The sequence below is a fragment of the Sciurus carolinensis genome, chromosome 7 (assembly GCF_902686445.1).
Source record: "Sciurus carolinensis chromosome 7, mSciCar1.2, whole genome shotgun sequence".
NCBI lineage: Eukaryota > Metazoa > Chordata > Mammalia > Rodentia > Sciuridae > Sciurus > Sciurus carolinensis.
The window spans coordinates 61914020-61926306 of NC_062219.1; the positions used below are offsets into that span (position 1 = coordinate 61914020).

The 12287-nt window shown below is 35.1% G+C and overlaps 1 protein-coding gene across 4 annotated transcripts in view; it reads left to right on the plus strand.

Annotated features, from left to right (window-relative positions):
• Nucleotides 1–12287, plus strand: part of Ascc3 (activating signal cointegrator 1 complex subunit 3) — a 404873-nt gene that overhangs the window by 17528 nt on the left and 375058 nt on the right. For all 4 annotated transcript variants that reach the window (XM_047557710.1, XM_047557711.1, XM_047557712.1 and 1 more), the window contains exons 2-3: nt 5526–5650; nt 8924–9074. In XM_047557710.1, coding sequence (XP_047413666.1) covers nt 5561–5650; nt 8924–9074 — 241 coding nt within the window. In that variant the 5' untranslated portion in view covers nt 5526–5560. The remainder of the gene's footprint in view (nt 1–5525; nt 5651–8923; nt 9075–12287) is intronic.

The following is a 12287-nucleotide window of genomic DNA, read 5'->3' on the forward strand; positions in this document are numbered from 1 at the left end:
TTTCTTTGGTTTGTATCTCTGTGCCTTCCTCAATCTCAGTAAGTCTTAAATCTGGTATTTTCATGTTATCCTATAATTCTTGGAGATTCTGTTGATTTTTTACCATCTTCTTTGTGTGGTCACTTTTATTTTCAAGTTTAAATATCTTGTCTTTATTGTCTTTATTATCTGAGGTTCTGTCTTACAAGTGATCTAGTCTATTGGTGATGCTTTCTATTGAGTTTTTGATTTTGATTTTGGTTTATTGTTTCCTTCATTTCTAGGATTTCTGTTTTTTTTTTTTTTTTCTCCAGAATCTCTATCTCTATTGAAATAATCTTTTGCTTCCTGCTGGTTTCCAGTACCTCACCTTTAAGGGGAGATCAATATTAACAACACCCAATGCAACCAATATGCAGCCTTAAACCAAATACCCCCTATTAAGATGTTAACAGTATTTTTGTAATAAATATGTATGATGTGTTTGATTATTATCTACAGCATAAACAGTAGGTTTGCAGTAAGGTCTACAATTTCTAATGGTGGATAAAGAGGATGAGGGAGGAGTGAAGGATATAATGTTAATGAGGTGAGAAGGGAGAATATAGAGGTGCTAGATCATAGGAAGACTGAATGTGGAATCAAAAGACATTGGTTGTTAGCAGGAGAAAAGAGAGCAAGAGACTCTGAGGAAACAGATAAGTAAGAGAAAAATAGAGTGAGTAAAAAAAATAAAATGAAAATAAAAAATATTAAAAGATAATAATATAAAAAAAGAGAATCTACAACAAAAGTGTAATATACTGTTCAAACTTTCCAGTCTTCATTAGCCTGATGCATGAAAGGTGCTTGATTTCCAAGATGATGGGAATGTGAGAGCAGGAAAGGAAATAAGAAAACAGAAAAAAAAAAAAGGAGAAAAGAAAGAAATAGTCTTGAAGGAAAATTGAACGTTGTTTCTGTTGGAGATTAATATCTTCTCTACTTCTCATCTGATAGCTGGAGTTGTCTGGAGTTTGCTGTTAACTCCACCCTCAGAATGGTGACAGTTAGTAAGGTGAGAGGATTAGATTTGGAGGTGGGACTCCTGGAGGCAGGGAATAGAAATTGCCAGTCCCACTGGAATACTGGTCCCCAGGACTCCTCTTTGGGGTCCACTCATGTGACAGAGGAGGCTGGTCTTAGCCCCTTCCCTCACTTGTGGATGGCACAATTCCTGGTCTATAATTTAGTCTGTAAATTGTATCTCTCCTGTTCCTACCTGCCCTTTTGACTTCCCAAACAGGAACCTGACTCCTCGGTGGTCCTGAGGGCTAAGTGCTGTGTGACCTGTGGGCCTATCTGGGAAAGCTGTTCTGTATTGGGCAAGTCAGGACCAGGCCTTGAAAGCTGTGTGCTAGTCATGTAGCAGCAGGAACTGGCCCGGTTGGTTGCCAGGGGATGGTTGGGAACTTGGGGATTGGGGAGCTGGAGGGCCCTGTTGGTTGCTCAACCTGTGAGACCAGGTGCTGGGTGGAGTCATAGACCTGGTGATGTCGGGTCTCAAGTGCTCCCATGTTATCTCTGGGATCCCAGTGGGTGCTGGCCTGTTGGCTGGATGAACCATGGTCAAGATGCCCTCACACCCTTTTCCCACCTCCAGACCCCTTGCAAGGCTCTCTTCTTCCTCTGTGGCAAGATGGTGTCTATTAATACACCTAGCAGGGATACCTCAGATGCAAACAAGTCTGTAGGGTCCTTGGGTGATGATCTTTCAGGACCTGGCTGTAAGTGACCACATCTCAAGTTGGTGGCAGCAGCAGTGGCTAACTTGCTGTACCATGATAATGAGCTTCTAGTGTCCCAGAGTGGAAGCTGCCCTAATGTAAGATGGCAATGGCCATCTTCAAATCTGAAGCCTAATTTTGCTAGATATAAAATTTTTGATTGGCATTCATTTTCTTTCCTAGTTTGCTATGTGTTATTCCAGAACCTCATGGCGTTGAGGGTCTGGGTTGAGAAATCAACTGAGATCCAAATTGGTCTTCCCCATGTGTAATTTCTCTCTCACAGCCTTTAAAATTCTATCTTTATTCTCTATGTTAGTCATTCTCATAATGTGCATTGCTGTGGTTCTGTTGTAATTTTGTACATTTGGATTCCTATAAGACTTTTGTAGTTGATTTTCCACTTCATTCTTTAAATTTGAGAAGTTTTCTGATATGTCATTGAAAAGATTGTGCATTTCTTTGGTTTGTATCTCCATGCCTTCATCTATTTGGATAAATCTTAAATTTGGTCTTTTCATGTTATCCCATATTTCTTGGAGGTTCTGTTCATGGTTTTTTTTTTTTAAGAGTATATATTTTGTCTTCGTTGTCTGAGGTTCTGTCTTTCAAGTGGTCTAGTCTGTTGGTGATACTTTAATTTGGTTTATTGTTTTCTTCATTTTGAGTATTTCTGCATGATTCCTTTTTATAATGTTTACCTCTTTATTGAAGTGATCTTTCACTTCCTATATTTTTTCTCCAATACCGTCCTTTATTTCAAAGATCAATCTATGTATTTTGTAAACTCCTTCTCTGACATTTCTTCTACTGTGTTGTCTATGGATTCTTTTGTTGGAACATCTTGGTTAGTTTGAGGCACTTTGTTCCCTTGTTTTTTCATGCTGTTTATGTGTCTTCTCACCTAGCAGTATGGAACTGAGGCAGTCCAGATTCTACCTTGTCTTCTAGTGTCCCTGAGGACTTCTAGTACCTCACCTTCAAGGGGGATACCAATATTAACAGCACCCAGTACAAACGGTATACCACCTTAAACTAAATGGCTCCTATAAAGACTTTAATAGTTTTGTCAGAATAGACAGAAATGAAGTGTTCAATTATTGTCTGTAATATAAATAGTAAGTTTGTGAAAAGGGTTTTTGATAGACAGTGAGGGAACAGAATTAGTGTAAGATGTGATGTTTATGAGGGAGGGAGAGAAGGTAGAGGAAAAATTTGTAGTAAGAGTGAAGGAGGAATTAATAGAGATTGACTTAGTATGAGAAAAGTGAAAAAGAGAATCCAGGGAGATAGGTAGGTAAGAGAAAAAAATAGGTACAGATTTTTAAAAAAAGTAAAAGTATAAGAATACATACATGTGTTATACTATTCAGACATCCCATTCCTCCGTAAGTTGATGCATGAAAAATATTTGGAAGTAAAGATGGTAGAGATGTGAGATAGAGGGCAAAAAAAGAAAAAAAATGGATGCAAGTCTCAATGGAAAATTAAATGATTGCTTTTGTTGACTTTCAAAAATTTTCTCAGCTTCCCTTCTCGTCTGATAGGCGGAGTTGTCTGAAGTTTGATGTTAACTCTGGTCCAGTGGGTGCCAGACTTGTTGGGTGGGTGAACTGATAGTAAGGTGCCTTCATACCCTCTTACAGTCTTCCCACCCATTTTGGCTGGCCCCTTCCGTCTCTGCACTCTTCAGGGGTCACTGAGCTGGAGAGAGCTGTTTTCTCTAGTTTCTCCAACCTGTGCTCACCCCAGTCCTTAGTCTCCGACTTTCCATAGACTTGCCAGACCCAGACTGGCCCACACAAAACTAGCTGCAAACTGATGCACCTGGGCTTCAGCTTCCCTAGGCCTGTGTCTTGCTGCTATCCCAAGATCTCAATATCCTTTCAACTTGTAGGGAGACCACCAGGGATATGCTCATACAAAGGAGTGACCCTGCAAAGAGACAGCCAGATGACAGCCACTACCACACTGAGCAGAAGGACATCAGTTACAACCAGACCTGCAGTTACCCCAATATATATCCAGGCCCTGGCCTGAGTCCCTAGTCCCTGCTGAGTCCCTGCAGCAAAACTGCAGGCCCTGGCTGGTGTCCCAAGATGGTGGCAGCCATGTATAACCAAACATGTGGGTACTATGACAATGGACTTCCAGGCAACAGCTGGTAGCAGGCAATCTGCTGGTGATCCGTGAGCAGTCTGGAGGCTAACAGTGGATGATTGGCGGGTGGACATCAAGCAATGGGTAGATGGGCAGTGAAGAGGTGGGCAAATGGGCAAATGGCAGATGATAGGTGGTGGTGAGTGAGTTATCCACACTTAAACAGCAGGTGATGTCCTAACTGACTGTGGGTGATCATGGCAGAGAAATGGGGTAAATAACAGGGGACCAGTGGGCAGTGATGACTGCTTCACCAAGAAACAGTATTTCTTCTGCTTGAATCCTGAGTTACAGAATGACAAGGAATGTAGCCTCCCTCTAGTCCGCCATCTTCGATCTCCTGTATTTTTATTTCAAAAAATGTATTTTCAAACCCTGCTAGTTCTTATTCAATATTTTAAAATTTTGTCTTTTATTTTTTCAATTTTTGTTATGTTTTATCTAATTATGTTAATATATGAGTCAAATTTTTCCAGGTATTAAGTTTTGTGGAGACTTAATCAAGAGGAACAGCAGAAGCAGGGAGTGATCTAAGACATCTTGTATGCCCCTTGTTCCCCATCCCTCTAGTTTTTTCCTTCCTATGTAGGCCATTTTGGGTCAGATAATTCTTTGTTGTGAGGAGGCTGTCCTGTGTTTTGTAGATGTTCAGCAACTTCACTGACCTCTACCCACCAGAAGTCAGTAGATCCCTTTCACTTCCTTTGTGGTGAGATAACCCAGAATTTCTCCAGATATTGCCAAATGTCCTATTTTTTGCAGGGGACAGGAAGGGAATCATCCCTAGTTGAAAATTATTTTAAAGACTTAGATAACTTATTTGACATCTTCTAGGGATCTGTGCCTTATAACTATAAATTGTAGTTTTGTTTAAATAAGCAATCTTAAGTCAGGACAGTGTTAAAAGAAATAGATAAGGACTCTCCTAATAAATATTATTAAATCTGTTTGCCTGGAGGTTGGTTGTTTAATTACCAGCATGTTAACAAAGACTAAACTTGTCTTTTTCCCTCGAAGTTTTCACCGGCTTCTTTAAATCTTTTTTTTTTTCTTTCTTTTTTTTCCCCTCCAGTCTCCTGTTCCTATTATCTCCTTTTCTCTATTTTTCTTACTTTTATTCATTGAAATAAAATTATTGAGTACCAAAAATATTCCATGTTAAGAAGCCAGCTATATGAACATCAATGGGAAGAGCACCGCAAACAGAGAAAACCAATGGAAAGTTCTGTAATTTGAAATCAGTGCATGTAAAATAAAATTGGTGAAAATATTGTCAGTTGTCTTCATCTCTTAATATTATTGGTAGTGTAAAACAGTATTTGATACTTGTACTCAGGAATGTGTAGAAGTCATTTTGAGGTAATATTATACTAGTATCCAGAAACAAGTGTGTGGTTTTTCCTTTTTCTTTTCTGCAACCATAGCAAATATATTATTAAAACAAAACAAAAAACCTTTAAGAGTAGAAAATGTTTCAGGAGAATTTTTAACATTGGCAGCTATTGCTGTTTTAACTAACTTCTTTTTTTCCCCTTGCCTTGTACAGGTCAGTTTGTTGAATTTAATTGCACTTCCCATCTTTGAACCAGATAAATATCATCTTTTTTGTTTTGGTTTCAGGTTTCTCATTGCAGGGATCACTGATTGAATAATAGATGGCTTTACCTCGCCTCACAGGAGCCTTGCGCTCCTTTTCAAATGTTACCAAGCAAGACAATTATAGTGAAGATGTGGCTGACTTAAAGGTAAATTTTTTAGATGAGAACTGTTGTAGAGTATGGATGTATATTTAACATTCCTTCTTTGTTCTTTGTGCTAAAACAGAAGGTTTATCTTGTTTGACCTGAGACCAAGGAGAGCAGGTGTACTGATGTTCCTATGGGACAACGTAATATTAAGCACCTCTGACTGTATTGGCAAGAGGAATAATCAGAACTCTGATATTGAGTCCATTTTTAATTTTTCTGTTACTGAGGTCTCTGGATCAATTTATTTTGTGATATAATCCAGTACTTTATTTTTGAATCATCTGAGTAAGTTTTTAGGTCTTTGCTAAATTTTTTATCAAATGAACAGAAACAATGTCTATACCTTATCATGGGAAATATAAATATTAATCTCTTGAGCTCAATAGTTGGTCTTATAATTGGCCTGTGCTTATAATTGGGCTTATACCTCTTATGAGAGGTATATAAAGCTTAAGAAAACACTTGTTATTTAAAAAGTCACTTTATGATTAAAACTTCAAAAATAAATATGAGTAAGAAACAAAAATTTACATGGACTGCAGACTATTATAGCTTTTATAGTAAATACCAACTCTTGCTTTTCATAATAACTATGTTGTGAACAAGCTTCCTAATAAATCAGCTTATACAATAAATAATATTAATTTTACCTTTGCTATAAATATAGATTCCACCAGGGCAAATGGTGATCATTTTGGAATGTCACTTTTGTCCCATGGAAGGAACTTCTTCAGTCTCTTTCCTATAAAGGTTCAGTGACTATATTTTCTGTACCACAAATTAGGGTATATGGTTTGACAAAGAATTTTCCCTGATGAATAAACTTATGTAAGTTTAAAAAGATATCAAATACATTGCATGTTGTTACAAATGTAATATTATATAAAAATAAAAGTATATTATGTCAAAACTTGCAAAAAATTCTATGTATGTAGTTATAAAATATTTAGAAGAGATTCTTAGAAATGCCTTTGACATGTGGTTAATTAGTTTTCAAAACAATGTCATAGATTGGGAGGCTAAACAAAAAAAAATGATTGTCTCACCAATCAGAAGCTAGAAGTCCAAGATAAGGTGTGTTGGCGGGTTTGATTTCCTTTCTTCTTTCCTTGTATGAGCATGTTCCTGGTATCTCCTTAAGTGTCCAAATTTCATCTGATTGTATGTTTATCAGTCAGATGGGATTAGGCTCCATTCTAATGGCTTTAAGTTAATTTCTCCTGTAAAGGCCCTGTCTCCAAATACAGTAAAATCCTGAGGTAATAGGGATTAGGACTTCAACATACGGCTTTTGAGGGGATACAGTTGAGCCCATGAAATATAAATTTTGATCAGCTGGTAGAGGTGAGGATGTTGGTATTACTACGATGAATTTATTTATAATTTTTAGATTACTATATTTCTTTACATATGTGATTTTTGTATAGCAAAAACTGTAGCTGTTCATACCAAAATGTATCTTGATAATTTTAAAATAACTTATCTTTAAGTTGTTGAAATTTATTAAAAAATTAAAATATTATTAATGATGAGTTGAAACCTGTAAGGACATTTCAACACATAAATAATGAATTGACTTTTCACTAGGAAAGGATGAATATTTCAGAAGCTTAGCCATAGTATTGTGAACTCTGTAGCCCTGAAGCTATACATGAACTGCACATATGAAGAAATGAACGATATATTAAAGTTTGTGAAGGACCTGGCTTTATGATATTCCTTTAAGTCAGGTGTTGATTCCTGACTTTATATTAGGATAATAATACCATTTCCTAGTAGGTTGGAATTTTATTGCTGGAAGTCCTTATGTAGTTTTCTTCATAGCCTCACTTAAAGATTGATTCTAGGAAGAGCAGTTTTTAGATGTTTTTCCTCTAACAGTGCAGCATTGTGTCAGACACAAAGCAGTAAACCTTTACAATAGGAGATATTTTATAATTTTTCACAGTATATAAAATAAGGGTATGTTCTATACCATTAATTAATATTGATAGTTTACACCTAAATAATTTTCTTCTCTTTTCCTCAAGGCCTTTAGAATGTTATTCAGAATTTATCATAAAACAGAAGATTTTAAAATTTGAAAGTGAATAAGGACTATATGCTTATGCCGTACCATTTTATTTATTCCTTTTGACTTTTAGACCTTTTTTTTCCCCCAAAAGTGGTGTATATTTAATAAGCTATAACTTTTTATCCCAGAAAATGCCAAACATGACTGGACATGGTACACACACCTATAATCCCAGTCACTCAGAAAGCTGTGGCAGGAGGATTGAAAGTTTGAGGCTAGCTTTGTTCACACTGCTAGACCCTTTAAAATCAAATTTAAGAAGTGTTTGGGATGTAGCTCAGAGGTAGAGCACTCCTGAGTTCAATACCCAGGACTGGAGGTGGGGGGAGGACAATGTCTAACACATTGAAAAGTAGAGATAAAAGTAATATGAATCATCGTGGACCTATGACTCCATTGTAACAACCTTTTATGGCTAATCTATTTCATTGATATCCTTGCCCATTCTTTTCCCCCTGAACCCAGATTGACCAACCCCATTTTAAATTAGAAAATGGAGGGCAGGAAGGTAATTTTGAATAATGAATACCTTGAATATAACCAACAGTAAAATTACAGTTTTCTACTTGACTTGCCAGTTTTTCATTTGGTTAGAGTGCTTCATGACTTTTATCTATGGATCAAAGCCAGTGATCCGACCTAAAGTTTGTATTGCTTTCTGTAGTCAGTTCTAATGAATGAGAAGAGTTTTAGTCTGAAACAGAGTTCTAGTGTCATACTTAGGAAAGCAGTATTGACTTGACTATGTTGAGATTACTATGGAAATCTAATTATCTTTAAATGCTTTTCATTAAAATATAGGACATAAAGTTGTTATTTATATACATTATAGTCCAAGTGATTTTAAAAACAGACAGAAAAAATGGGAAGAGGTACATGGGATGTTACCAATTATTACCATCCTCTGGATGTTGGTTGAACCTTTTCGTTGCTATGTGAAATTTGTGATGAGTATGCATAGTAACTAAAACTATAAAAAAGTAATCTTTTATTAAACATCTTTTAGACAAGTGAGATTCTGTGAGTATACATTTAAATAAAGTTCATTCTGAGAGCAAATAGAATCTGAGTAAATACAATGTCAAAATCTTATGGGTAATGCCAACTTGTATTATGTAATGCAGAATATATGCAATAAATGATGGCTTCAAGAAAAACTTTAACCAGTCATTTCTATATTATGCTGTTTGTTTCAGCTAAAGCGATCCAGACTTCATGAACAAGTTTTAGATTTTGGACCAACATGGAAGAATATAGTAAAATTTTTGAATGAAAACCTGGAGAAGAGTAAAATGCAAAGTATAAATGAAGACTTAAAAGATATATTACAAGCGGCAAAACAAATAGGTATAGTGTTTTTTTTTTTTTTAAAGAACCAGAAAGGTTCCAAATTAGAATCCTTATAAACAATATACTATATGGGGGAAAGCTAAAATTTCTTAGCACGTATTCATAATTATGAAAAGTCTTTCCTATCAAGGAGTTTAGTATAGACTGGTGGGGGTGAAAGTAAATTATTAATTACAGTACAATTGGATGTGAGGGATTTATAGGAATTTAGTGTGTGGAAATCACTGTCTGAAGTAAGGATAAGGTTCATTAAAAATTTAATCTAGCTCTAAGAAACATTAAAAACCATGTAGCTCAATTTCTTATTATAGATGACCACCTAGTACATAGTCAGTGGTGGCACTTAATCTTTCCTATGACTGTTTCAGTTTCCAGCCCACACTAGCATTCTCATTATTAATGGATTATAATTTGAAATTGTAATACTCTATACTTAATGCAGGTTATTTTTCCAAGGTTAAAAACAAAACTAAGTGAAAGAAAACAACCTGGTAAAATAACCTGTTTATACATTGAAAGTCAGCATGTTATTCTAAATTCTTGATTAACTAAAAGGCATAGTTAACATTGCTGTGGTTGTAAAATTTCAAGTTTAGCAGGTTTGTTCCTACATAAATTCCAAACTCATTCTCTGACTCTGTGGAATGTGGTCTCCACCCTTCCTTCCCTCTGACTTTACATCATCTCATCATTGCTTTCACCAGTTGTTCTTCAGACACATCACTTTTTCTTATTTCCTCATACCTTCCACACTACTGCCTGTACTGGGGACTTTGCACATATGGCTGTCTGTGCTGGGAGTGTTCTTCTGTCACAGTCTTAGTGTGGGTAGATCTTTTCTTGTCATTCTGAACTCAGCTAAAAAATCATTTCCTTAACAAAGCCTTCACTGACCAATCTCAAGTTGTCACCTTGTTACTATTTATTATAAAACTTTCCATAACATCATTATCTGACACTTTGCTTGTTTATTGCCACTCGGATATAAGTTTCATGATAACAGTGTTTTATTTTTCTTGATAACAGTTCATCCTTAGTGCTAGACTAGTGCCTTGCATATTTTAGGGTCTTAATGAAGATTCATTTGACAAATAAATGGAAAAAAAATTTCCCAGGTGATTTCTTGAGGGAAAATTTAGATCCCTATCTTACTGTATACTGGTTGGTAATTTTCTTCTCTTACACTAACTTTGACAAGTATTTCTGTTTCATATACACACACACACACACACACACACACATATATACATATATATGTGTACATGTATATATGTAACTTGAAGACTTAGCAAATCTTCAGATTTAAAAAAAATTTTTGATATGTCATTTAACTATTATTAGTCTGTGATGTGATGTAATGTTGAATTGAATATCCTCATTGTTTTAGATTGTGAAAGTAAAAAATAAATGTCATGCATGTTTTTCTGAAGTTGAAGAGTTTTAGTAAAAATTTAGCTTACTTGAGCCTAAGAGAAATAGAGCATACCTTGATGAGTTTTGTGATTAGTATTTGACATAGAATCACATTTTATATTTAAAAAATTCTGAGGTTTTTTTATTTATTTTAGTAGTAGTGAAAATGCAGACTCTGTGGTCTACCTTGACTTGATCTGAACCCTTCTGCTCTCTTTCATTAGTAAGCTATTGGTGTTACCAGCGTCTGACTACAGTACTTCTCAAAAACTGTAGCAAGTATTCTTCCTGTTCCTTGGTTCCATTATAAAATTGCTTCAGAACATGTAGAAAAAAACAGTAATGGAACATATTGATACTGAATATTTTTATTATTCAGTATCATGACTAAATTATTTTTATATGTTGTATGCAAATAAGATTTTTAAAAAATAACTTACCGTTTAGGCTAATTCTCTAAATACCTCTGTTCATAAGTCAAAAAAACAGTTTTTAACATGCCAATCAATAAATGTAATCCGGCTGATGCAATAGCTAATTCATACTGAGGGACTAATCAATCAACTGTTGTGTTTAAAGTATCAATTGTTTTGAGATGTAGAATAAAAGAATATTTCCCAAATGGATGAAATCTTGGTATTGGAAATTTAGTCAAATGCTCTATTATATCTCTTTTTTTGGGGGGGAGGGGTTGGCGGGCGTGCTGGGGATTAAACTCAGGGGCTCTCAGCCACTGAGCCTCATCCCCAGCCCTATTTTGTATTTTATTTAGAGACGGGGTTTCACTGAGTTGCTTGCTTAGTGCCTCACCATTTCTGAGGCTGGCTTTGAACTTGTGATCCTCCTGCCTCAGTCTCTCTAGTTGCTGGGATTACAGGCATGTGCCACTGCACAGATAATTTTGATGTAATTATATTAAAAAGGTAGAGCAAAAGAATAAATAAAAAGAATAATTGAGTATAATGTAGTATGAAAAATATTTGTTTAAGGCTATATATATTATTATTGATTATTGGCTATATACATTGATTATTATATATTAAATATATATATTTAAATATATGTTATATATTATATATTAAATTAAATATTTGTTTAAGACTATATATATTGATATATATTATATTATTGGCTATATATATTGATTATTATATATATTGATTATTCAGAATAATAAACAGGAGGAAGGAAACATCAGGGAACATCTTGTTTAATCTATTGATTTTGTATTTGAAGAAACAGAGCCCAAGAAGATTCAGTGAATCCGATGGTTGGCATATAACTAATATAGGCCTAGATAGAAATTCTGAAATAGAAACATGATAGAAATTTTAGATTTTACCTTTTTTTTTTTTTTTTGTAGTTAAAGATCATGTCCTAGACAGGTCTACTTTCTTTTCAGCTACTCTTAAAATTTCTTTCTTTATGTATATACCACTGCTCTATCTCAAGCTTTGGCCATCTCATGTCTGAACCACTGCAGTGAACTGTTTCCTCTGTTTTTTTTTTTTTTTCCTCCTCCAACTTCTTCACTGTCAATTGACTGATCTATGTAAAAGGGAAAGCTCACTTCTTTTACTACCTGACCCTTTAGATCTAATTCTTTAAAATGACACATAGCTAAAGCTCTTTTATTAATTGACAGACTTTACTTCTTCTTTTTTTTATGCAATAGTATCATATGTTATCTTTCCTCCAACTTATTTGGTGCTTACTTTCTGAATTTCCTGAATAATGCATACTGCTTTTCTCTGTCTTTCATGTTTTAAAATAACCTTCCCCATTATGTTAAACTGG